Here is a 26634-nt window from a genome sequence, read left to right as displayed (position 1 = left end):
GTTGAAGTTTATTAGGGATTCTATGTAGTCATCACAGCACGTAGGGATCACATGCCCACCCTAACCCACCCATTGGACGTTGTAATCTACTTTGTAATGTATGTGAGTGTGTGGTTACAGTTGATTTGGATGTGCACAATCGACCTTTCAAGACTGAGGCTACACATGCGCAGTACAATCTCATGTGATCCCTACGTGCTGTGATGACTACATAGAATCCCTATAAAACTTCAACTTCCAGGTAAGTCTCGTTTAATTGGGGCATTTTCCACAGTCGGCACGCGATTGTATTTGTTTACAACGGCACACAAAGAAAACTAACAACCTTTGATCTTATGACGTCTTTTGAACTTCCTGTTGTCACTGCACTGAACATGTCATAAGTGAAAGCAAAGCTGTGAAATCTTTTAAATTTTTATTGTTTTAGCGTTTTTTCCTATTAATATGAAAGCTTTTGGAAAAGTTGAAACGACAAATATGTATAAATACAATTGTTTTAGGGAGATTTGACATCACTCTGTGTTCAACTCTCGGCGTTTAAAAACCGATAGCAGTTCAGTCGTCCGATCCGACTTCCTGTATCTAGAATCATGTGGCGTTACTTGAAACCCGCTCAGCCGAGTACAAAACCAGGCCTACCCGATCCATCGATCACTGAAGGGGCAGCTAAGGCAAATGAAGAAATCACCAAAGTACTAGATGAGATGTTTGCCGGGCCAAGTCGTAAGAGAAAGCGTGGTATCTATGACCATTACACACCAGACGTCCAGGCGAAAATTGGTAGATTTGCTGCGGAGAATGGTAACAAGGCAGCAGTGGTAAAGTTTTCTAAAGAACTTGGGAAGACGGTGCCTGAAAGTACAGTCCGATCCATGAACAAACTGTACCTGAAGGAGAAGTCGAAATCAAAGGAAAATGAGGTGACCGAACTACAACACGGACAGCGAGGTCGACCCCTACTACTCGGCAAACTAGATGACGAAATCCAAACCTTCATCCATGGTTACCGACAGGCGTGTGGAATCATCAATCGGCGAATCATCATTTCAGCTGTGAGGGGAATCGTCCTTCACCACAATCGAAGCATGCTAAGTGAATACGGTGGTCATGTCACTCTTACCCGTCACTGGGCTGAATCTCTTCTCACCAGAATGGGCTTCGTAAAGCGAAAAGCGACAAAGGCAGCACGCAAACTCCCAGCAAACTTTGACGAGGTAAAAACAGATTTCCTTCAGCGCATCGAAGACATCGTGAAGAATGAAAACATCCCTCCTGAACTGGTCATCAATTTCGATCAAACTGGTGTGAGAATTGTTCCTGTTGGTAACTGGACAATGGCATGTGAAGGCGCAAAGCAAGTTGAAGTGACAGGTCTGAATGACAAGCGAGAGATCACCGTCGTCCTCGGCTGTTCGTTAACGGGAGACGCGCTACCGGCTCAAGTACTCTACACCGGAAAGACGTCACAGTGTCACCCGCACTTCAAATTTCCGGCTGACTGGGACATTCACCACTCACCAAACCACTGGAGTAATTCGGCGAAAATGGTGCGGTATGCCGAGCAAATTTTACTTCCATACATCCAGAAGGTGAGAACAACTCTTCAAGTGCAAGAAAGTCAGCGTGCCTTGATGATTTTTGATGTTTTCAGAGCACATCAAAATCAAGAATTTCTCGACAAGTTGAAGTCTGCTAACGTCATCCCAATCTTTGTTCCCGCAAACTGCACTGGTGAACTCCAGCCTCTCGATCTCGCCGTTAACGCAGAATTCAAAGAACTACTGAGGGACTGTTTTAATGGATGGTACTCTACACTAGTCAGGAAACATCTCGAGCATGGAAATTCACCAGACACAGTTGATATCGACCTTCGACTTTCTGTGCTGAAGCCGATTCATGCAAACTGGTTGCTCCATTCATTTGATGATATCAGTGGTTTTGAAAAGGCAGGTATCAAGGAAGCTGTTGAAAATGGTCTTTCATCATGAAAACGCAGTAAACGGTATTTTACCGATCAGAGTTTTAACTTCATTTTCTTATCGACCGTAGTTTTATTTTAGTATGGCGAACATGAGTGAACTTTTCGATACACAAGAACGGACAATAAGACATTAACTTTCAGTGATTATTTATTCCATGTAAATGTATATTTTTGAGCAAGATAAGTTATTATTAATACACCATGATACCCAGTAAGTGACTGTTTGGTTTTTGCTTTATTTGAGAACGAGTGAGTGTACGTGTTGGAGGCATGTATGATGTAGTGTGTACTGAAAGAATGAGATGTTACGTGCAAACATCGTAATCGGATCGAACGCTTAATGACAACAATCCCCCAGTTTTCATGAATCGCTTTATTTTCTTCAAGCTCATTAGAAGTCAAAATACAGTACATGTACATACTGATTCACGATCGTCACTTTTAGTGGCCGCCATTTTGAAAGTTTATCCTGAATATTTAATGAGGCATTGAGAGATTTGATTGCGTGCGTAAAATGTTTGCGTTTTTTTTGGTTCTCGCGAAAGTCACGAAAATTTCCCGGTCGTGAAAAAATCCTGTTTTACAGTATACTCTCTCGATCAATCAAAAGATATAACGTCTCTCGAGTCATTATAATAATAGCGCATCCAGGTGGACATCTACAAGTTGTATGTTAATGAATTCAGAGTACAAAATAAATTATTTCAAATACATTAGTGCTAGTACTCAAGCTCTACGTAACACACCCAAATTTCATCCCAATCTGCCCAGTAGTTTTTAAGTTTAAGCTTTTTGACCAAAAAATCACATTTTTTTACACAAATCACACACCGGTGGTAAGATCATTTTCTTTGGAATTTCCCAACTAGACACCCAAGGTACATGTAATACACTCACCAAATATCATGGCAATTGGTCCACCTGTTTTTGACTTTAAGTTGTTCACGCGCACACACACACACACACACTTCAACTCCTAATACATCTCCTTCCATATGGAAGGAACCAGATTTAAACTGAATGCCTTCCGTAAGGGTATAGCCTTGCAATTTCATGATTTATGCAAGAAATTTAGCTCTATATCTGTGATTTTTCAAGTCCCAATGAAAGTTAGTTGTCAAAAATGTTGTTCAAATGCCAGCCTCCTATTCTCAGCACAGGAAAGCTTGCCATCCTCAACTTCACTCGGCTTTTGTGATCCCCTACACACTCGGGATATGGCATGTGCATGTTGAACTTCTTCTGTCCCACCACGAGTCGGCCTGTCTACTCGTTGCATGTAGACTATTTCACATTCCTTAATCACTATGGGAAAATTGTGAAGATTTTGTTGAATGGCGTGCCCTCACTGTACACTAATTATATAGAGGTCAATGTATAGGTCACCATCATTGATACATTGTCGCGAAATTTTCTTTCTAGGCTAGACGAGGCTTGGTTTATTTCCATATTTTGACCACATACTTTTGGGTATAAATTATAGATTATTACACTTGATAAATATGTGAGTGTATTTATATCCTGAGATACAGAGCTAGATAAATGATTATGTACAAGCCTTGCAACAAACAGTGGTAGTTTGTTATCGAGAGAAATCGGAAAAGAACACGGTAAAAAGGAGACGGTTGGAGGTCAATATAAATACTTCCTAAACTTCTCATTGAAAATCTAAAAAGACACGATTTCTCTTTATTCATCTGCGCATTAGTGTGTGAAATTTGAAAATGACAATCAATCAATCAATCAAATGATGCAATTTATATAGCGCCAATTCCACTATGACAAGAGTTCAAAGGCACTGTACAGTCAAAATGTTTTAGAAAACAGGTAAGTCTGTAAGTGTTTTTTAAATGTGCTAATTGTAACTTGTTCGCGAATTTCAATTGGTAGTTCATTCCACAGACGAGGCGCAGCAGAAGAAAACGATCTTCCTCCATAAGATTCCAGCTTGTACTTAGGTACATATAGGAGATGTTTATTTGTTGATCGCAGTGTTCTCGTAGCTGTTTTCCAGTGAAGAAGGTCTGATAAGTATCTTGGAGCGAGTCCATTGAGGGACTTGTATGTCATGAGGAAAAGTTTGAACTTTATTCTGTCCTGAACTGGTAGCCAGTGTAGTTCCTTTAGGAGTGGTGTTACATGATCATATTTCCTGGCTCGCATGATGATTTTTGCTGCAGAGTTTTGAACATGTTGGAGTGGTTTGATATGATCGTTGGGTAAGCCATAGAGTAGGGCATTACATATCAAGTTTGCTTGATATTAATGCCTGGACGAGTTTCTGACAAGTAGATTTGGAGAGGTAGGGACGGATATAGCCAATTTTCCTGAGATAATGGTAGATTGATTGACATGTTGTGAATATGTGCTTTTTAAACGTGTGATGAGAATCAAAAGTTACACCAATATTACGAGCTGTTTCGGCTGGTTGAATTGTACTTTCGCCAATATGGATGTTATCAATAGTTGGACTTTGAGGTTGACTGAATTTCGATGTAATGAGTAAGACTTCAGTTTTGTCGTCGTTGAGTTTGAGCTTATTCTTGGTCATCCACGTCTTGATGTCATTAGCAGCAGCTTCCATGTTTCTAACAATGACATGTCCATATTTGATGAAATTGAAACAATGATAAATATTTCACCTAATTGTGAACTCCGCACTCATTATAAACTTATTTTAAGGCCAAGAAAAAAAAAATTTTCTGGTGAGTTTGCATCACTTATTAAATACCCTGCCTCGGTCTTCTTTTTTCTTGTGTTTGTCCAGCCAATGCAGAGTGCAGATCCAAGGGAAACACAAAATACCTCTCCCTACATCAATTGCTACTTCAGGGAAGACAACTGCAGAACTAATCATGAATAATTAACAAAAACATTTGCGTCATCACACCAATTTAGGCAACATTTCCTGACCAGAAACAACTTCAGTTTGTGTGGCCACTGGGTCTAATTACCGAAATATGCCTATAAATCATCAAAACTAAAAGCTAAATCGATAATATTTTCAGAACAGTTGCGCTTTGGTATCGCAAATGTATGTACTAAGTTATAATGAATTTGAAGAGTGCACTCTTGAGCTATAGCCTATTTACCAAAAACCATTAATTACATAAATTGCTCATTAATATTCATGGGTGTTTACCAAAACCTAACCAGTTCTTGCCATTACCCTATTGAACATGTCTACAAAATTTCACTTGAATTGAGCCAGTCGTTGTTTAGATAATGGTGATACAGACACACACACACACAGACTTTCCCTCTAATACATATCCTTCCTTACGGAAGGAAAAAATGGTAAAACTTAAAAAGTAAAATTATTTACTACTTGCGACACTCAGAGACAGACAGCCAGACAGACACTTTGCCATGCCTATAGCACTACTGGACCTTATCAGTTCAGTTGTGCTAAAAATGGGTCCCACCTTCTGTTGACTCAAATACTGCTTTGTAACAATACATTGTATATCATGTACACTACTGGTAGTGAGTAACAAATCTTTGATAACATGACTATAAACCTACCTGCTTGTTTCTCTCGAATATTTTCTACCAGTGTGTATATTTCCACGAACTCCTCCCACTGTTTTGCACCAGATGAAGATGGACCACTTGCTTCTGTTATCAAACAATAGCACCAATGGCACTGTATTTGTAGCATAACTGTAGTTTTAAAAAATGTTTACCCACATGCTGATCCATGCTATGTATAGGTGTTCATGTGCTGAATGATTATCCAGTTGCCTATCCAACCCTGTTGTTATCTTTGCAATATACACGATCATTTGGCTGTAATGCTATGGGTTTGGTCATGTTGCTAGACATATTTAAATACATTTTTGAATGTTCTTTCATTTGTGTATGAATCCCTAATGTTATTTTTGCAATATATTATATGTGATCTTTTGGTTGTTTGAGATATAAGTTTTTTACTAAAATTCACATTTTCATACCTACTTTGCATATCACGGATGAGATCATTGTATGCTTAATATTTCTCCATCTATACATCCCCAGATGCATACCCATTAAATTTAAGGTCAAGCTGCACAGTAGTTTTGGACTTAAAGATGTTTGACCTTTTTAGCCCTAATTTGCATATCACTGATGGGATCATCATGTCACGAACAATTCTTAATCTAAACACCCTTAAGAATGTTCCAACCAAATTTCAGACCAATCTTCCCAGCAGTTTTTGAGTATAAGTTTTTCTACCAAAAATCACATTTTGTTTTATCCAAAATGCACATCTCTGATGCGATCATTTTCATTTGAACAATTTAAACAATCTACTTGCCCTAAGTACCGTAATGTCCCCCCCCCCCCCCTCCACCCAATACCAAGGCAATCGGTCTGGCAGTTTTTAACTTTGTCGTTCACACACACACACACACACACACACACACATACACACACATTTCACCATGGCTATAGAATGAGCCTCAGTTCAGTTGTGCTAAAAATGTACCACTTCACATCCAACAGTGACAAAAAATAAACTTTGAATGATACACCTGTTACTATAGAAACACTTTGAATGATACACCTGTTACTATAGAAACACTTTGAATGATACACCAGTTACTATAGAAAGACTTTGAATGATACACCTGTTACCATAGAAACACTTCGAATGATACACCTGTTACTATAGAAACACTTTGAATGATACCCCGGTTACTATAGAAACACTTTAAATGATACACCGGTTACTATAGAAACACTTTAAACAATACACCAGTTACTATAGAAACACTTTAAATGATACACCAGTTACTATAGAAACACTTTAAATGATACACCAGTTACTATAGAAACACTTTAAACAATACACCAGTTACTATATCAATAACATCACCTTACTTACTGTCTAGTAAATGGTTTGCAAGGTTCATCATTTCTTTCCTGTATGTGTCCAAGTTCCTGATTTGCTTCTTTCTACTTTTTCTCCCCATCTTGATGGCAAATTTTAGAATCTATTATATGATAAAAAATAATATGTGAAAGTTATGTAACATATTAATGTAGCACTATTTCCTGTTGTTATATGTTGCCTTTGATGACACACATGGTCTAGTCTAGAGGCTATTGATGGCTTTAAAGAACTCAGGTGAAGATATCAAAGTCAAGGATAGTCTCAACTAATGTGACTGAGAAAAATACATAGATGTTTGAAGAATTTGAGCTGACAATACTATGTACCATGATTACACTAACTCTGTAGTGTATATTCTTGAGTAGTATTTTCAAGCACCTTCGTGGTACATGTTTGATCGCCTCCTCTACCGATCAGGATAAAAACGTAAACATGTACCACGAAGGTCAATTCAGGCAAAATAACGAAATAGCAATGAACGATTAGCCGACATCTACATCGGATTTTAATCAGATTGGTATAAGACATGGTATGAGTGAACCACGTAAACGTTACATGGAAGGCCGATTCATTGAAGGGGTTGGCGGTGTGGTACATCAATCACAATAACAATATTTATGATTCGTTGCCAACTTCAATGGGTTTTTTTATACACTGATGGTCCTGAATAAACATTAGCAGGCTTACCAAAGTGTGATAGTCATGTTGAGTATATCAATACAAATATGTGTATGCCAACTTATAACCAGTACATGAAATGGTTTCTTCCGGACAAAGTTTTATGACTTCACCCGTGGTGCTACCCCACTGTTCTGATAAACAAGAAAGGCCTAAGGATGCAGCGACATCAGTTACAATATAAACATGTGGCTTGGTAATTGTCGATCAAACTCTCAATATTGCGATGACTGTAGCTGGAAGCTGTTCAATCTGATTAAAATCCGATGTAGATGTCGGCTAATCGTTTATTGCTATTTTACCTTCGTTATTTTGCCTGAATCGACCTTCTTGGTACATGTTTACATTTTTTAGCCTGATCGTAGAGGAGGCGATCAGGCAGGCTAAAAAATGTAAACATGTACCAAGAAGGTCAATTCAGGCAAAATAACGAAGGTAAAATAGCAATGAACGATTAGCCGACATCTACATCGGATTTTAATCAGATTGGAAGCTGTTGTCAGATTTGTAATTTTCTAATCGTTCTTTTGTCCAGCAATAAGTAAGGTAAAAAAATATGTTTATCATGTCTACATCGGGTATATTTCGAAGGTCCTCCGTCCAACTTTCAATGTTTCCGCTGTCGATTAGTTCTATCTTTTGGTGCCCGACATCCACTATTCGTCTCCTCTTCCGTTCTCTCAGAAAATTATCATTTTCTAGTGTTTCAAGACCAAGGTTGACAGCATTTCTGGCGATATCTAGTAGATTTAGAAGTAGTAATTTTCCACTCTTTTATGAATGCACAGAGTTTTTTTACGCCCATTTTGTTGACAGCTTCATACATCGCCATACTATTAGATGCCATGACGAAAATTCTGGCCCTCACTTTGTCAGATATGGTGCGCCCTCTCACGATACTTTCCTGCGAAACAACCGGAAGTTCGATAACCGGCATATGCCGTATTGGTCATTTACATACACACAGACACAGACACACATCTGTATACACACACTATTCACCTCAGTTCAGTTGTGCTAAAAACGTGATTCCTTAAACAGGAGACATTAATCAGTGGCATAGTCTAGTTCCTGGCAACCAAGTTCCGATTTTACACTATGTACGTTGTTATATTCACATCTAGTCAATAATGTTACTCTAAACATTAAATGCGGTTAAACCCCATGCTGGGCGAAGTGCAAATGGCATATGTCAGTAGTAATCCATCACAAATTGACAGGCTGTTGTCATCGCTCATTGTACAACTGTTGTGACTATAGCGGGAATTTAGCACTTAATAACAAGTTGTTGTTCATGTTACAGCCTCTTGTTATTCTTTTTGTAATGAGAAAATACCTGGAATGTCTTGAATGCACAATTACAAGATCTGTCATTTTGTTTGTTGACCATGCATTGTGGGAAATCAAAGGTCAAATGTTGTTGCCCTTTCTAGCACTGATATGATATGCAAATGTCCAACCGAACGCTACCTCCAGTTTGCTGAATTAAAATCATGTGGCGGCGCAACAATATCACATTTATATCAACGGTGTAGGGAGGGGGGGGGGGGGGGGGGGCGAGCACAGAATTCTGTGGGAAATTAATGACATTGATGTAATGTGTGAAGATATAACTGTGTAACACCGTCATCAGGAACTAGACTATCAATTGATTGGTGATTTTGAAAAAACAAAAACATAACTGATGGCGAATTGCTGAGAAAATAACCTGATGACAACTATTCAAAAATCTACAACAAGCATAATGGCTGATTTCACATCTTTGGACCCGATGTGAATCCAAAAATACCATTCTGTTGATACCAGCTGACCTGATCTGTACCTGATCTACATTTTGTACCGACAGAAATTAATATTAACTCATAAACAAAGCTTTAGTATCATTTGATCTTTCTTTCAAATACTTGACCATGACAGTACAACAATTATGGAGAGAAAACGTTCATGATTGTCGATGTGCCAATATTTACTGTTTGGCAACTGCAGAAGATGATCATGATGTTATGATGAATTTCTTGAATGATGCATCACATTTGTTTATCAGACATTGTCATGCTGTTCTTCCTTTGCTGTGGAAGAAACCATTTTCATAATTTCCGGACTTCTTTTAGTGATTACTAGGCAAATGGTACTTCCATGCTACTTGCTAGCCACTAGCTGCGTTTGATGTGATTTTGAGGGCTTTTTCCATCTGTTTTTGTGCCTTTTTCATTTCGACGTTTAACCTGAATCAAATGCTACAATTCCTTTAACACAAATGCAAATAGACGGAACCGATTCAGATCTGAATCGCAAAGTTGGGCGGATTTTTCTGCTAAATTACGCCTTACCTGGCAAAATATCAGACATTTCCTTACACCAACCTTAATAACGGCACCTTCAAGACCCAAGAAGTGTTCAGAGGTACTCTGATTCCGTCAAAATCGGCAAATGTAGCAACACATGCAGCATTTTGAAATGATTGCGATTCACTTCATCCCAAATTCAACTCGTCCCATTTCAACTCTCCCCAATTTCAACTTGCCCCATTTTCAACTCGCCTTGACAACACTAGTAAATGTTTAACAATACATGGACTCAAACAAACAATACATGGACTCAAAGTACGGGGACCGAAAAATTTACATATTTTATGTACGTGGCCAGTCGAAGCTTAGCAAATATAGCATTTCATAGCAGAAAGTGGTGGTCGGTCGCGAATGCATGTGGGTTTTGGCTAGGTATTTGCTAGATTCAGCACTTACACTAGCACAGATAGGCAACAGTGTTTACAACTTTCCTCAGTCATGGAATATCAATTTTCGCAGTGTGACTTGTTTACAATGCAAATAATAATAATAACCAGGGAGAATATTTATGACTGACACGCTTACGACTCGCGCCTATGGTTGTCTCCTCTCCTGAGTTAAAGTGTATGTAAATAGGTTTTCAAAGTTTCTGACTTTTTGCCTGCAAATGACATAGTTTTCATAGGTGATTAAAGATTTGTGTGACATTTTTGACAAAAGTACGATATTACAAAAAATTGATTTTTTGGGAAAAATTCCAGAAATTGCTGAAGGTGTTTATGTATTTCATGATGTCACACCGGAAGGAATTTCAAATATGTCCAATTACATAACAAGCGATACCGATTCTAGTGGAACCACATTCCACTATTTAGAAGTTGAAATTGACAATGACAACAATACAAGGGACATGCAGTACTAGGGATGAAGAAGATGATGTAGTGGGGGATGCTTGTATTGTACCATATATGTATGAACCATTAGCAAAACCACGACTACAGTCAAACAACAATCCCCAGCTGCAGATGATCGCTGACGATATTACTGTCGACAGACTAAATAATACTGACTGGTAAGTTATGATAATAAAAAGTAGATATTTTAAATTAGCAGATGAATGAAAACATTGGGTCGAAATTTCAAAAGAAGTTGTCCCATTGAGATCATAACACCGTAACAGTAGTACTGTTTAGTGGGGTTACATGCAGCATGCGAAATTAATGCCGGTCCTTTGGCCTGAGGCCAACAGATTTCCGTTCGGACCGACAGTTTTTCAGAATTACAACAACTTATCGGTCCTTATGACCAATTGAAATTTGGAGTAAATAAAAACATTTATTCAAACATAGATCCAATTTTACCTATTCATGTAGTACATGAATCTGATCTTGTATTACCTATTTTACTCTCGACATCTCGTTCAAGTCAAGCAGCACAGAGCTAGCTTGCTATGTGTTGTTGTCAATGTTGATATCATGTCTACATATGACGTAGCATACAGCATTTACTTTATGAAATTACGTTAGCAAACACATGATTGGCTAAATTTCTCTAATTATTTGTGTCTTGACTAATCAGAACGTCTTAGACATTCAGACTCATTTTACGCATTCAGCGCATGCGTCTATTTTCCGCCATGTAGTAATCACTGTTGTAAAGTTTACTGTTCATAGTGTATGAAACTTTTAACGTGTTTGAGACAGTTCCATGTTGTATTTATATTTTAGTATGTGGCGATATTTAGAAGGCAGCAATGAGCTTCCGAAGAAGAAGACGAAACAGACACTGTTTTTAAAGGCTGGTATTAAAGCCAGTAAATGTTAGCGGGTTTCCCGATCAATTTACCAGAGTTCCCCATGTGTGTGGCCATGATCAAAACAAACTGACGGAAAACATATAAACTACTCTGAAAATGGCGTTTTAACTAATAAAGAAGGCAGGTACACTTCGTAAGATATCTTCAGTACGATAGGTTTTTTTTTTTGGTAAAAACAGTGAAAAAAATGCAGTTTGATTGCTTTCAATTTGATGTATATGATAATGTATGTCCTGTTATGTTGTAATCAACGTATAAACTTAGAAATGTTGCATTTTTGTTGCCATTGTTGTATCTGGAAAAATACTGCATCATGCCAATACTATACATAGTGGATGACACAGGAGAGTACAGTCAACACATCACGCTCCCAATGTCAAACAAAAAAACTTGCACTGTAAGACATGATTAGCCATAGTTCTCTTCATCATGGTCAGATTTCTTACACAAACAGTCAGAGACGATACGCAATACACCACGGTAGGGTATACGGGTAGGGCTTCATGGGGGGGGGGGGGGGCTTCAATACATATTTGTAAAGACTGAAGGAAGACGTAACCGCTCCGTGTCACTGTGTGGATGGAAATTGAAATGAAGCGAATACAGTTTTCAAGAGGGATAGTTATGCGACAAAACAAACTGCTATGATGAATTTGTGGTCTGACTTAGCTAATGGTGGGAAAGCTACATTAGCTGTTGACACATATGATGAATCTGACTCTGGATTATGTGATTTAGAATTTAGTGAATTGTACAGAGAGTAAGGAGAGGACTGTGAGCTATTAGAGATTGCTGATAATGTAGATTTATTGATTCATTCATTAACCCATATTATCTACAATCTATGGATCTGTATTTCTACACTGGTGGAATGAAAGTTCAGTCTCAGGCCACTATACATGTAGTCTATAGGAACAGATTATGCGAGAATGAATATTCATAGTCTCTGGGTTTATAGTTACAAATGAAAATCTCTACTCACAGAGTCAAAAAGTGTTTGGTTGTGAATCCAAAATTTACTGCCAAGTTTACTTCCAAGTTGTATTTTTTGACTCTGTGAGTGGAAATTTTCAATTGTGAGAACAAATTGATGAAATAATAGAGGATAGTAAACAATTCGTTGTACTCTCTTTTACTTTAGTATATCTAAAGATATGTTGTATCTAAAGTTCAAAATCATCTAATCTGTAATTGAGGGGTATAGATATAGGTCGTGAATGTGAACTGCATTGAATATGGACCAGCAGTTTTCCTGAAGGACCAGCAGCATTTGCTACATGCGGTCCTTATGACCAGTAGTCATTTTCCCTTAAGTTCACACACTAGTTACATGTATATCGACTTACTGACTACCTGACTACACAGTGTGTGTACGTACGCTAACTGTGTTTGAACCGCCATTCATATATTTCATGTGAACATCTGTGTAATACTGAAGGTTTGATCTTTAAAGGATTTTGTGAAATCATCATTACCAGAAAAAATCAGAACAGTTCAGGAAGGACCAAATAATTTATTGATGGTGAGCACTGAGCATACACTGCGTTCAAGGTTAGCAGGGCGAGGTCTACCACTAGAGCGCCCAGTACAGTTCCGCACAACGTGTGACTAGACATGCTCCAGAGAACCTCTGGCTCTGTTCTCACTCTCAGTCACATCCAACTGCTCTCAACCTTGCAAACAATGCATTAAATTTTGCATTTATAAATGACTGGTCTTCATTCAATGACAAGGAAACCAAAGTCATACAATAAGGTCATGAATATGTCTAAAAGGAAGTGCACTGTACTATATAGTACCATAGTACGTATGAGCATGTTTTGTTTTTGTTATTCATCAGCGTGGATATGGGCCAGTACGAAGATGTTGCTATCGCAAGTAAAAATCCCCATTATGTGGTAGTACCAGCTCGTAACGTTATACTAGTATGTTCTTTGAAAGTGTAATTTATGTTTCTTATCTGGTGAAATAACTTTCAACTCAATTCAACATTAGGACTTGTAATCACAGCCAACAAGAGAAACGTCATTGTTGCCAGTGCCGTAATATGTAGTACACCAGGACGCAACATCTTATCATTCGTGATCGTTTTTCGTGAGTTTGAGAGTTGTGCAGTACTAAGACATAATTGTAAACGTTTGGAAACTTATCCTCTGTATGTTGAAAAGAAGCAAGCTGATTAGAACTTCCAAATCTTTTGTGAGAAAATCAGTGTAGACTCAATCATTGATGTCCCCTTACCACGCAACGTTCAGGCATGGTTAAAAAAACATGGATGCCGCGATCATCTTCCGGCAGTGACGCAATTTTCCGAAGACTCTTGAAGCAAAATGCTCATCGCAGATTTCCAAAAAATCAATTTTTCATTATTAATATCATACTTTTGTCAAAAATATCATACAAATCTTTAATCACCTATGAAAACTACATCATTTGCAGGCAAAAAGTTGGAAACTTTGGAAACCTATTTACATACACTTTAAAGGCATGACTGCCTGTGCCTGGGACCCTATTTTGCATATGACTGACTGTATGTTTGGAGGTGGAGAACTTGTGATGACTCACTGGCAAGTAATCACCAAAATATAAACATTCCCTATCTGGGTTGTTCACATGCAAATGCCACATATTTGAATAATCCAAAGTGACACACAATCTAAACAGCAATTTGCAGGGAAATTTGTCTCATTTTGAAAGTTTTTTTCATTCTATGAAACAAACAGATTGATTTCAACTAATTTGTGTATCAAGTTACCATCCTACAACATTCACAAACAATTTGTACATGATACATGACCTGTGTGTTTCTCGGAGCACAGAAAAAATGCTGAAAACAAGATCCAGAAGCTAGTGCTCTGTACAGCAGTTTGAATTTCACGCATTTGCATAGCTTAGCCATAATCCTCTTTATAATATAGGGCAGTTCTGTGATTAACGCAACTGGTTAAAGTTGTACATGCAAAGGATGATACTTTTTTTCATCATTATGTTCATTTTGCCATAAAAATAAACGACATTGGGTTTTGTGACAGTATAGAATAGTTCTGACATGAGAAATTGCGTGAAAAATGAGCCACTCTAGGCTCAGCCACAGAGCACCTCAGAAAGTACTTCTCATTTGCATATGCATAGGACAGATTTTGGAACATCATGACATCACTTGAGGAACACAAATGTCTTCATCAGTCTATCTTTACATGCAAAGCCATTAGGGCCGAGCCAGAAGGTCAACTTCACAACCAGTTTTTGCCAGAACTCGACGTTGAATATTCGTCAGATGCCTCAAGCGCAGAGCAATACATTCCAGCTTTAATATCTGATGGTGTGATTTTAGCCATATTCTTTAAATCCTACTGCTAGCAGTAACGATAGTTCCTCTGGCAGTGAATGAGTGAGGAAGGTGGGTGGTCAACCACAGAGACTGAATGACACAGCTTTATAAGGGTTTTTTTCGATGTAAATTTCACAGAAAAATGTAGTCAAGGCTAGTACACATTAAGTGTAATAGTATACCTGTGTTTAAATATCCATCATGCAAGTTTAGTGCTTGTTTTCTGACTATGCCTTGCTGTCCTGTATCGCAACATGGACCATCCATCATATTGTTTACGTCCTAGTGAAGCTGTATTGTTTACATAAAGTGAAGGCTGTTATCAGCGTCCTTTGTTGACATAACTATTCAAAGGGTGAAAAACAGCTCCCACAGACAATCTAATCGAAACAAAAATTATTTCATATTTCCGTACTCATTGATCATACAGAGATCGGATGAGAATGGTTTCACGAGAAGTCAACACAACGCAACGAGTCCCCCATAATATTCTCTCAAGTTGTTCAGTAGATCCACAAATTCCTTAGAGCAGAACATTTTGTTGGATAGCTATCTCTCTTGAAAACTATGTGTACATGCACTTTATTTCATTTTTTACTGCGTTCATTACCATCCACATTGCAAACTGTGACATGAAGTGGTTCCATCTTCTTTCAAAGCACGGCCCATGCTCACTGAAGCCAGCCGTACTGTGGTTTATTGCGTATTGGTCTAGGACCATTTTCATTTTGTTTGAATTTTTAATGGGTAGACATGTCTTAGTTGTGGATTTATTTGACCTGGGAGCTTGAAGTGTTGACTGTACTTTGCTGTGACCATCCACTTTGGACATGTGACACAGTAATTGTTCAGGTAGACAAAACAATGGAAACAAAAATAGCAACATTATAATTAGCGTTGCGTCTTTTTACTTCGATAAGATTGCGATAGTATGTACATGTGATGTATCACGATCATCTCTCAGCAACATGGAAATCAAAACATACAATCAGACTACGCATTGTTTCCAAAAAAATGTTATTGTATTGAAAATATTTTATGAAGCTAAACTTGCTTTCTTGATTCGTGAAACATTATTTCAAATTATTTTATATGTTTTCCTGTTTTTTGCTTGGATCATGGCTACACCGGTGACGTGGAGAACGCCGGCCCCGGTAACATTTACCAGCTTTCACTCTATGGCATCACTGTCCAGTTTTCACGCCTGGTTTCAACTGCCTTCACTCGTTACCTACTCAGTTTATATATCACTCGGAAATGTGTGTAGGGTGATCGTTTCACTGTGGGTGCTGCCTTCAAAAAACCGAGGAACCATTGTTGCTGGAAGACTAAACTGGTACACAAAAATATGTACAGTTACAGATAATACTCTATGGCAAGCATAATTAGTAATTCATAAGTAAACATTACACAAAGGCTTAGAAGGCTTTTGTAACAGTGGGAACTCAGGCACCTTTCGTGAGCTGGCTGAGGTGCCAAAGTTAGTCGAAGCACAGGGGATTAAGGGGGCAAGTATTTCTGCGACTTTCTTGCCAATGTGCATAATATTTAGAGGTATGAATGCCATTTAATTTATTTTATGGCAAAATAAGCATAATAATGAAAAAAAATTGACAACCTTTCATGTATACTTAACCGTTAACGTAAGTATTGTAGTACACACTGTACATGTATACCCCGTTTACAGTGCAAGTGGTCCTTCATTAGTGGAATACGAGATTTCCATAGACCCTCCAAATTGAGTACTACTAAATTGTAGCTTCGATTTTCATATATGCATGCACGTGTAAGTAAGTTATAATGTAAAGAGTTGGGGCGAGTTGAAAATGGGGCGAGTTGAGTGTGGAAACGGACAGTAAACTGACACCTAGCTCACTCACGTTTTCAACGTGGTCTCGTCTATTTGCGTTTGCGTTAGAGGAATTGTAGCGTTTGGTTCGGGTTAAACGTCGGAACGAAACAAAACGCACAAAAACAGACGGAAAAGCCCTCAAAATCACATCAAACGTTACAATGATTACAGCTAGCTAGCACTAGTTTTGTTACTAACAATTCACCATCCCTTGGAAGGAAACATTACTATCGAATCACATTGTCGTCATTTTCACAAGTTCACACAGTGTGATAAAATTCAACATCACAACCTTTTTATCATGTTTTGCATTATATTCATTACCTAATATAATGAACTCCGCAGCAAAACGCGATACCCATACTAATATCACCTAGAACTGAGCAACACTGCACTGTCTGGTCATGTGACCTTATGAATACGGGATACGCGATTTCACACGTTTAAACAGCAGGGATATATGGGATGGCACGCTCACTCATCTCCCAACTATCGAATTTGACTTGGTTTGAATAAAAGTACACGACCTACCAAATTTTATGGTCGATCGCATGTTAATCGTTTGTTCAAAATATGATTTTACACCATTGCTTACCCGTCCAGGCCTTCACATTAGTCCAGAAGCGGAAGAGTAAAACAGATGTGACTCCCACAATGCCCTCGTGTATGTTAGCGTGTCAAGCTTGCAGTAGGGCAAGAGTTGTTGGGACTCTGCTTATTTTGATGGTTCTTTGATCTGTAAAGTCGTCACTTTTCGGTAATCTTGGCGTGTGTGTATACTGCTCAGCAGGTAAGTTGTTCTTTGAAAAAAAACCAGCCACCTCAGCATTATCACAATTATGAAGTTGAAACGGTACATGTGTGTTAGCTGCTGTGGTTTTGAAGGCTTTTTTTTCGTTCCGATGTTTAACCCGAATATCAACGAAAGGGCACAAAAACAGACGAAAAAGCCGTCAAAATCACAGCAAACGCTACAATTATTGCAGTTAGTATGTGTTAGTCCTCATGCATACATTACGTCCAGTAATAAGTCGTGGCTTCCTTGGTGTTGAACAAAACGCGATATGCACTTGCCTGCAACTTGCAAGCAGGATTAATTGTGTGTGTGTGGGGGGGGGGGGGGGTGGGGGGGGGTACTCCCGTTTATTGGGTGTACACTGTACATGTACGTATATGTGCTGCCCTTTGGGATTGGGTTTGTCAACCTTTGCTCTGAAATGGGGTGTACTGTATTTTAAATTTGAAATAAAGAGTCTAAAATGGGGTTCATTTTCACAATTTTCGTTTTTGTTTTGTCTATGAGGTCCTGGATCCGGGTCCTGGAGGGAACCACATAATAAATTCTTGCCTACATTGTAGTTCGAAATTTCTGGGAATTTCCTCCAGCTAATTCGCTGGTTGACATTTTGATATCGGTGATTATGCATTTTGGTCTACAATAGGATCTTCTACAAATTTGAATGGTCTAAAATGGGGTCAAAATGGGTCTGGGGTAGCTGCAATAAATGTCGCGTTTGATCTGATTTTGAGGGCTTTTTCATCTGTTTTTGTGCTTTTTTTCGTTCTGACGTTTAACCCGAATCAAACGCTACAATTCCTCTAACGCAAACACAAATAGACGAGACCCCGTTGAAAACGTGAGTGAGGCGTCAGCGTACTGCCCGTTTCAAAATGCTACATGCCTTGCTACATTTGCAGATTTTGACGGAATCGGGGTACCTCTGAGCACTTCTTGGGTCTTGAAGGCTCCGTAATTAATGTTGGCATTAGGAAATGTCCGATATTTTGCCACAGCCAGGTAAGGCGTGATTTAGCAGAAAAGTTCGCCCAACTTTGGGATTCAGGGTCTGAATCAGTTCCGTCTATTTGCATTTGCGTTAGAGGAATTGAAGTAATTGATTCAGGTTAAACGTCGGAATGAAAAAAAGGCACAAAAACAGACGAAAAAGCCCTCAAAATCACATCAAACGCTACAATTATTGCAGCTACATGTACATGTTGGTCTGGGATTGACAGGATGGCCACACACCCCAGGTGGGAGGGGAACACTTGCAGAAAAGAGTTCAAATGATCAAGGATGATTGACAAGGATCACACATGAGAAATAATTACACTTTTTGAACTTTTGCACAGAAAATTCCTTCTGTAAGAAATGTACAGTTTTGGTTCAAACAACAAGATGGCTGCCAAAGATAGACAATTAATACATGCATACATTGAAGGACAGGTTTTTCATTTTTTTCCTTTCTGTTTACATCAAATATTGCATATCAAATAGTTGCTAATAAAATGTCAAATTGATGCTATTAAAGTGTCTTGTGCAAATATTGTGGTAGTGAGTACTATTTACATCCATAAATCATAAATTTTAGGATTATTATCAACAAGTTATTTTTTTTTTTAATCCAGTGATATCATTCCAACATTGTTTTCAAACACAAGAAAGAATTAGTTAAATTATAGACCCTACATGTACATATGTAGTCTATGTTGAAATGAGGATGATTAGTTGAATTATAGACCCTACATATGTAGTCTATGGTGAAATGAGGATGATTAGTTGAATTATAGCGCATTGAGATTGTTTTAATGTAATGCGCTCTATAAGAAATAAATATTATTATTATTATTATAGACCCTACATATGTAGAGTCTATGGTGAAATGGGGATGATTAGTTAAATTATAGACCCTACATATGTAGAGTCTATGGTGAAATGGGGATGATAAGTTAAATTATAGACCCTACATATGTAGAGTCTATGGTGAAATGAGGATGATAAGTTAAATTATAGACCCTACATATGTAGAGTCTATGGTGAAATGGGGATGATAAGTTAAATTATAGATCCTACATATGTAGAGTCTATGGTGAAATGAAGATGATAAGTTAAATTATAGATCCTACATATGTAGTCTATGGTGAAATGAGATTGAGGATGATAAGTTAAATTATAGACCCTACATATGTAGAGTCTATGGTGAAATGAGATTGAGGATGATAAGTTAAATTATAGACCCTACATATGTAGAGTCTATGGTGAAATGGGGATGATAAGTTAAATTATAGACCCTACATATGTAGAGTCTATGGTGAAATGAGGATGATTTGGATAGATTTCAATCATGAAACTTGACTTGATGTCTTCAAAACAACAGAATACTACTTCATATTTAATTTATTATTATAAGATAAGGTGGTCCACAGTCAGATATGTTGCAGTGAGTAGTTTGTCTCTTGTACATTGTAATCGCTGAAAATACAAAATATACATTTTGAAAGTAGGTGCCACTCTGAACTTCCATCTTCAGGCATAAATGTTACATGTACATGTAACAGTTTTGGTTGACCAGGCCTGAACAAGTGATCACCACGATAGAAAACAACTATATACAGCAGCAGTGAACAGCTTTTAAAGGTTAATTTCTCTCAATAGGACAGAAAAGATTTCATATATAAATATGTATGGTATCAGTCAGTTAATATTAATAATTTGTACTGTTCCAGTTCATCGACATTAAAACAATTTGGAAATAAATAATGTTGCATGTACTTTATATTGTATACACATTTACAACATTTTCCAGGTAAGTACTGATCTAGTGCACTGACATGAAAAATCATGAAAAATTGATAATTTTTTTATTTTTATAATATTTTCCACAGGTTCAGATAAGTACTTATCTAGTTCATTGACATAGAAAATTATGAAAAATGAATAATTTGCTACAATCGTGAACTCTGAACTACAGCATTTCATTATGTGCCACACCTGTTTACATCCTTTGTAAGAAGTGTAAAAGTAAAGTCCTCCAATTGTTTTTAGTTGATTTAATCTAGCATGAAAATGTTTACATACATAGATATTGTTAGGTTATTAGTATTGGTCTAAAACTTTGTCTCCTCATTTGCTACAACAGTTACAGCCATTGAAATTACTTTAAAACGTATGAGATACATGTAATATCAGCAGTAAACACTAGGGTGTACACATTTAGTAGTTGCCTTGTCTGGAAATACTAGTCCCATGTATTTTTGAATGATATGGCTTCTAAGTTCTATGATAGTAAGTAATTTGAACTACTTTGAGTCTGTGCATATGTTCATAGTAACTGTTTTTAGGGGCTTCACGCTGAGATATTTAGAGCACTCTAAGTGATCATAGACCCTCCACCCACAGGATATGCAGTTGCTGTAAACATCAAAGGATCTCTAAACCATATGTTTATTGTGTTTGTTTGCATACATTAAGTTAAGCTAAATAAGCATTTCCTGTCTGTTTCCGAGTTGTTTACACTCACTGTGACTCAGTGATAGTTGCTAGCTATCTGACATGTTTTTGACTAAATTCACCAACCATACAACTGGCTGAAGACCCCAACAAGATATGTAGTATTTTAGGTAAATGCATACATAGTCTTGTCGTGTATTTTGTTGTTCTATTGTATGGCATGAAAAGAAGAATTGATTGCATAAGCTGTCATTGTTTGCGATTATTGCAGTACGCTTTGAGTACAGTGTTTCATTCGTCACGGTTGTAACCCGATTTCTCTCAGTCAGAAATGATTCTTGAAATTTTGAGTCTATTTATTGATGCTTTTTATCACATTTTAATATGTTAGGCTGTTTTCATTGATCAGGATGAGGCATGTTATCGTAACTACATCGAAACAGAACGTAAACATCCAACGCGTGGTTGCCATTTTACCTCTATTGTCGCGGTTGACATATTCACAGAAAACGATACATTTCCAGGGTTCTCCACAAATCAAAATATCAGAGGGGTGGTGTCATTTGCATAATAATTTGCATATTAATTTACATACTTATTTACATATTGTTTTGTGGATCTCCACAGGAATACCAATAACAAAACTGACAATGACAATGTCATCTGAAGTAAAAACTAACTTTATTGCTGTGAATAAGAGAAATGACAAAAGAATGGGAGTGTACACTGCTGTATTCATGCTACAAATTTACAAAGTTCTCCACAGAACTACTTGTGACAGCATCTACAGCATTAACTCAAAAATATTAATACATAACATCGTCATGTCATTACTCTACAAACCCCTCTCTCTCATCTCCACTCTATTAAACAACTCTGCTGCTAAAGTCTACACTCTATAGTATGCAATTAGTTATACATTAAGATTGTGTTTACAAAACTCTGTATCTTCTGGTACCACACTGTGAATCTATCAAATAAATCAGTTCTTACAGTCAGACTGTCTTTATAGACCAATTCTGTATCTTACAAATCTGTCTCTGCACAACTATCATACAAAGTTATCCTTCTATTTCTAATGTTACCCCAGATACTCGCAGCTCTCTGGAAGTCAAAATCTGCTGGTGCTGGCCCCTGGATTGATACCTGAAGTAGAGCATTGGTGATTCTTTCACACAGTCTGTTTCTTGGTGATGTTTTCACTCTCTTCAGGGCACTGAATCCCCTTTCACAGTCTGGAGAGATAGAAAAAAATAATGTATGAGTCATCATGTCATAACATGCCATTTATTGAAATAAGACAGAAAAATAATTTGCCATTGAACTATATTTATAAACTTGGCAAACTGCTTGAAAGAGTACATGGCTAACCTGCTGTTGACACTGGAATAACCAAGGCCACCTGTGCTAGTTTGGACAAATTGGGGAAGTTATCTTCTAGTTTTCCACTGAGCAAACACAGTGTCTCTCTGAAGTTGAGTTGGTCCTTCTTCCTAAACACAGTTGGTAAAAAACACTTCCACTCCACCAAACACCTTTCCTCATCTACTACTGTACTATAGTGGTCAAGTAATACCTAAAAATAAACAAGCAAGAGACAGAACTATTAAAATAGAGGAAATCATGCAAATGACCATGTGTTTTCTGAATTGGATAATAAAGTTGAAAGAATAATGGTAATAACAAGACTTCACTCACCTCTAACTTATCTTCCCCGTAATGGTATTCATCCAGGACTTCACAGAGTTCAGCATCTGGTATCAGCTTAGGATCAAAGATTGTGAATGCTTCTAAAATGTCACTGTGGGGGAACCTTGCCTGGATGTTTTCAGTCAAGCTTGTGATGAATCTGTCATGCACCTGGAAGGGAAAACAATTAAAAATATTGTAAGCTGAGCCAGTCAGGTCTATTTATTTCTCAACAAAAAGTTTTTAATCAAAACTGTGACAGACATCAAAGACAGTCATTTGGTAATACAAAGAATGGTCAGTCACACGAAATAATGAATTAAATACTCACACGAGTTTTGAAATCTCTGAGGGCTTGGTCTGGGCAACTTATATTAAAACCATTGTCATTTAGGTTGCGTATACTATCACCCACACTCCTGAAGAACTCTCCTGGCACCATTAATTTTGCATCCAGAACTGCCAAAGTTGTTTGTATCTGGTCCTTGATACCAGTGAAATCTAGATCTGATTTCTGCAAAAAAAAAAGAAAAAGAAAGAATGAATATTTTTTTTAAAATGGTTACATTCACCTATACAAGTAAATTATTATTATATTCATGAAAAATTTCTTAAAATTTTACTGTTTATATCATTTCTAACTTGTCTCCAGTTGTCAAAGGGTTAAAAAACCACTGATGGGAATATAGAAACAATGCTGTGTCTTACCTGGAAATACCTAGATAAAGCAGAAAGATGAGGCAGCAAGTCGCACATCATGTACAGCGTGGCTATAAACTGCCAGTCCTCCACGATCTTCACGAAACCATGTGCCTTGACATCATTTCTTTCACTTGCTTCTCTGTGTAAACTCATGACAACACATGGATAGATTTTCCTTAGTGTATCACAGGCTGCATCATGTGACAACCACCTTACCGCCTTGGCTTGTTTGGGTTTCAGAACTGGGTTTTCCATGGTTTTCTGAGAGAAAAAAGGAAAGAGAAAGGATGAATGATTCTTACAAAACTGCAACCATCTTGCATATTATAGACAAAAAACTTATGTACTCCTATTTTTCACCAAGAACCAGGAAACTTAATTGTTTGACTCACCTGAATTTCCTTCAGTCCACTCATTCTAATTGGAGAATACTCATAAAAGCGAAACAGGGAATCCAGGGTGTCGTTGAACTTTCTTACATATGGAATCTTTGTTGCAGCCTGAGATACTGCCAATGCCAGCCTATGTGCTACACAGTGATTTCCTATCATGAATGAAGATACCTAGGAAGAAAGAAAATAAAATCTAATGAGTTATTGTACATTACATTTATGTTTAGCAGATTTCAGTGACTTCAAAAAAGGATGTGTACTTATATTTTGTTTTCCAACCTGCTGCTTTTAAAATGGCAGTGTAAATCATACATTAAATTTTGGTATTTTCTTTTAATTACTTACTTGTTTAAGCTGCTTTGCTACACCAGTTTTTCTTCCAACCATTACTGCAGCTCCATCACTTCCAAAACCGGCAAGTCTGTTTGTGAGTTGGATGCCATTTTCATCTGCAAATGTTGTCACAGCATTCTTCAAAGTTGAAGCTGTGCCATCAGGAACCTGAAGATTGTGATGAGATGATGGGAAATTTATGTTATCTGATAGCCTGCATAACACACGTTCATAAAACTGCCTTTTATTTAAAAAAAACTTGAATTGATACAAAATTCAAAATGACAAGTGAGGAAAACATAACAACAATTTGACGAAGTTGCTACTTGTATACAAGATTGTAATTGATTGATATTTACCTCTATCATGCCAAGAAAGCTGACTTTAGTATCACCGTTGGCTACCATATACTTGCTATATAATATCATCTGCTTCAAGATGGCTACATCGGTTGTTTCATCGATCAACACTGACAGGAACTTGCTTTTCTGAACGGCTGATAGCACATCTGAACGGATTACCTCTCCTGGATAAATACAAAGAAATAAAAAAAAAAAGTTTGAGAAACCCTTCAAATGCTGAACCTTTAATAAAATTAACTATGTCCTATACACGATGGATCAAGGCATTTGTAAAATACAAAATTACACATTTTTTTCAATTAAAAAATAAAGATGCAAAAAGAAATCACACTTGCCTATGCTCCACACCATTTCTTGAATCGTTCGTTCCGACGTGTAGGAATGGTTGCGCTCGGTACTCTGCAAGCAATCTAAGTAGGAACACCCCAAAGACTTCACAAGATCTAACAGAGGAACTAGGTTGGTAGTGTGTGGTAACTCTCGCTTCATCAGGAAATAAACACATCTGAGAGCTCCAATCAAGGCTTCCATTTCCAATGTGACAACTCTTTGAATTGCATCAGTGATACCACCATCCTTCTCTGTAAGCTTTCGTGATGCATCCATCTCCACTGCAACACGGTGGTGCGTACTGTTTTCATGTTGCCGTATCTTATCTTCTCTGTAAGAAGTGCTGCCCGATTTTACCCATGCACCGCAAGGTTTCGATCGTTGATACTTCATACAGACTTTACAAAACATTCCTATGACAGAACATAATGAAACCGTTTTCAATTAGATAAAACAGGCTAGTCCGGTTGTCTACGGTATAGTTTTCAATGTTACGACAGAAGGATTCGGTGTTTTCTACCGAGTAAGTCGCCATATTGAGCACGTGAAATGAACGTAAACATGGTGCGTATGTGACGACAAACGTAATTTGTCTACACCGGTCACATGATACAATGCTCCAATGAAAGTTCACTTTACTACTACCGTGGAGCTGTATGCTAAGACAAATCAACCGAGTGCATGCAGTCGACAACGAATGTAAGCTATTAAACTAAACATTGTTTACTACACATATTCGACTCTCGGAAACATTCAGAGTATACCATATCCTAACACATGTATCTTGTTGGCAGAAAAGACATCCCCGTCATTGGATCGGAGGCTTTTTTCCCTTTATTTTGAAAATCGCATCAAACACATAGCAAAGCTTTCACTGTTTCAGCTCGTTATTACGTGAGATCGAGATCGCGGGAATGTCTCCGTATAAACATACGGAGGTCGACATTGAAGGACCATGGTAAATCATAGATCTTTGAGGAGATAATGGGTAAATATGTAATATAACTCACCTTCACCCTCTTCATAGTACAACCATTTGTACTTCTCGGCCCACTGAGGATACCATCCGGAAGTACGATGTCTTTCAGTTGACTTCGACGGAGTTGAACGTGACGGGGATTGCGGCTGAGACGGGTCGCACACTTTTCGACGCTTGGCGGGATCCACGTTTTCGTTGTTAAAACTCGATGCACGTTTGCTTTTGAAACCAAATCGCTCAAGAGACATCGTGTTGGTCTGTTCTTCTGCAGTTACAGATATGAACTACCGATACAGTGAATGTACCACAGTTTATATACTAGTACATGGCGTCGCGATGTGTGGGTTACTTTGATGTTTTTTTTTTACTTGGCCGAAGTGTCAATTTGCTATTTGTTAAAACTATAGAAACATAAACTCGGTCTATCTTAATTAGCCGCAAGAGGTGTGAAAAGTTACAATCCGACATATTAATTGTATTCGTTTAACACATACAGTACAAGACGTGCTAATCGCACTTCAATGTGGCTTCAAGTGTGGCAGCATTGCCAATTACAATAAATCTAAAGAAGCCGACAACACAACGGAAACAAAGGGGCGGTGCGACAAAGTACAGGGGCGGTACATATTTCAAAGGGGCGGCCAACACAAACAGAGGGGCGGTGCGCCCCTCCAAAACCCCTCGTGGAGAACACTGATTTCGTCAAAAACATGTCTCCAAACGATTACTATACAGGGCTCGAAATTCGCGGTAGTCCCGCGTCCACAGACTACCAATGTTTGTCTCTGGGCTAC

At 37.8% G+C, this 26634-nt stretch overlaps 3 protein-coding genes across 5 annotated transcripts in view; 1 reads left to right on the top strand and 2 right to left on the bottom strand.

Moving 5' to 3' along the window:
- LOC144453776 (actin-histidine N-methyltransferase-like) overlaps nucleotides 1–17445 on the bottom strand; it is a 123553-nt gene extending 106108 nt beyond the window's left edge. For 2 of the 3 annotated variants that reach the window (XM_078145125.1, XM_078145128.1), the window contains exons 1-3: nucleotides 17418–17445; nucleotides 6849–6957; nucleotides 5507–5644 (exon numbers count right to left, since the gene is read on the bottom strand). In XM_078145125.1, the coding sequence (XP_078001251.1) occupies nucleotides 5507–5644; nucleotides 6849–6936 (226 nt within the window). In that variant the 5' untranslated portion in view covers nucleotides 6937–6957; nucleotides 17418–17445. The remainder of the gene's footprint in view (nucleotides 1–5506; nucleotides 5645–6848; nucleotides 6958–17417) is intronic. The other variant, XM_078145126.1, reaches the window with a different exon arrangement.
- Nucleotides 17446–17497: 52 nt separating this feature from the next.
- The window catches only part of LOC144450957 (uncharacterized), a 113000-nt gene continuing 103863 nt past the window's right edge, over nucleotides 17498–26634 (top strand). The window contains exon 1 of the mRNA XM_078141717.1: nucleotides 17498–17612. The gene's annotated coding sequence lies outside the window, so the exon portion shown is untranslated. The remainder of the gene's footprint in view (nucleotides 17613–26634) is intronic.
- On the bottom strand, nucleotides 22080–26088 carry LOC144453468 (zinc finger protein 862-like). The gene is made up of 10 exons (XM_078144774.1): nucleotides 25872–26088; nucleotides 24867–25274; nucleotides 24529–24695; nucleotides 24182–24337; nucleotides 23837–24007; nucleotides 23451–23705; nucleotides 23074–23256; nucleotides 22752–22913; nucleotides 22425–22629; nucleotides 22080–22288 (listed from the first exon to the last, which is right to left on the bottom strand). Exons 1-10 carry the CDS (start codon nucleotides 26086–26088, stop codon nucleotides 22080–22082), a joined length of 2133 nt encoding a protein of 710 aa, XP_078000900.1.

This window comes from Glandiceps talaboti, chromosome 2 (genome assembly GCF_964340395.1).
Source record: "Glandiceps talaboti chromosome 2, keGlaTala1.1, whole genome shotgun sequence".
In the NCBI taxonomy this organism is placed as follows: Eukaryota; Metazoa; Hemichordata; class Enteropneusta; family Spengelidae; genus Glandiceps; species Glandiceps talaboti.
The sequence above is the reverse complement of the archived record's forward strand: the minus strand, read 5'-3'. Positions and strand labels throughout refer to the sequence as shown.

Coding starts and splice junctions, on each gene's coding strand:
- LOC144453468 (XM_078144774.1), bottom strand. CDS start 26,088: ATGTCTCTTGAGCGATTTGGTTTCAAAAGCAAACGTGCATCGAGTTTT. Junction 22,630..22,751: donor ACGGGGAAGATAAGTTAGAG/GTGAGTGAAGTC, acceptor GTTTATTTTTAG/GTATTACTTGACCACTATAG. Junction 22,289..22,424: donor TATTCCAGTGTCAACAGCAG/GTTAGCCATGTA, acceptor CTATCTCTCCAG/ACTGTGAAAGGGGATTCAGT.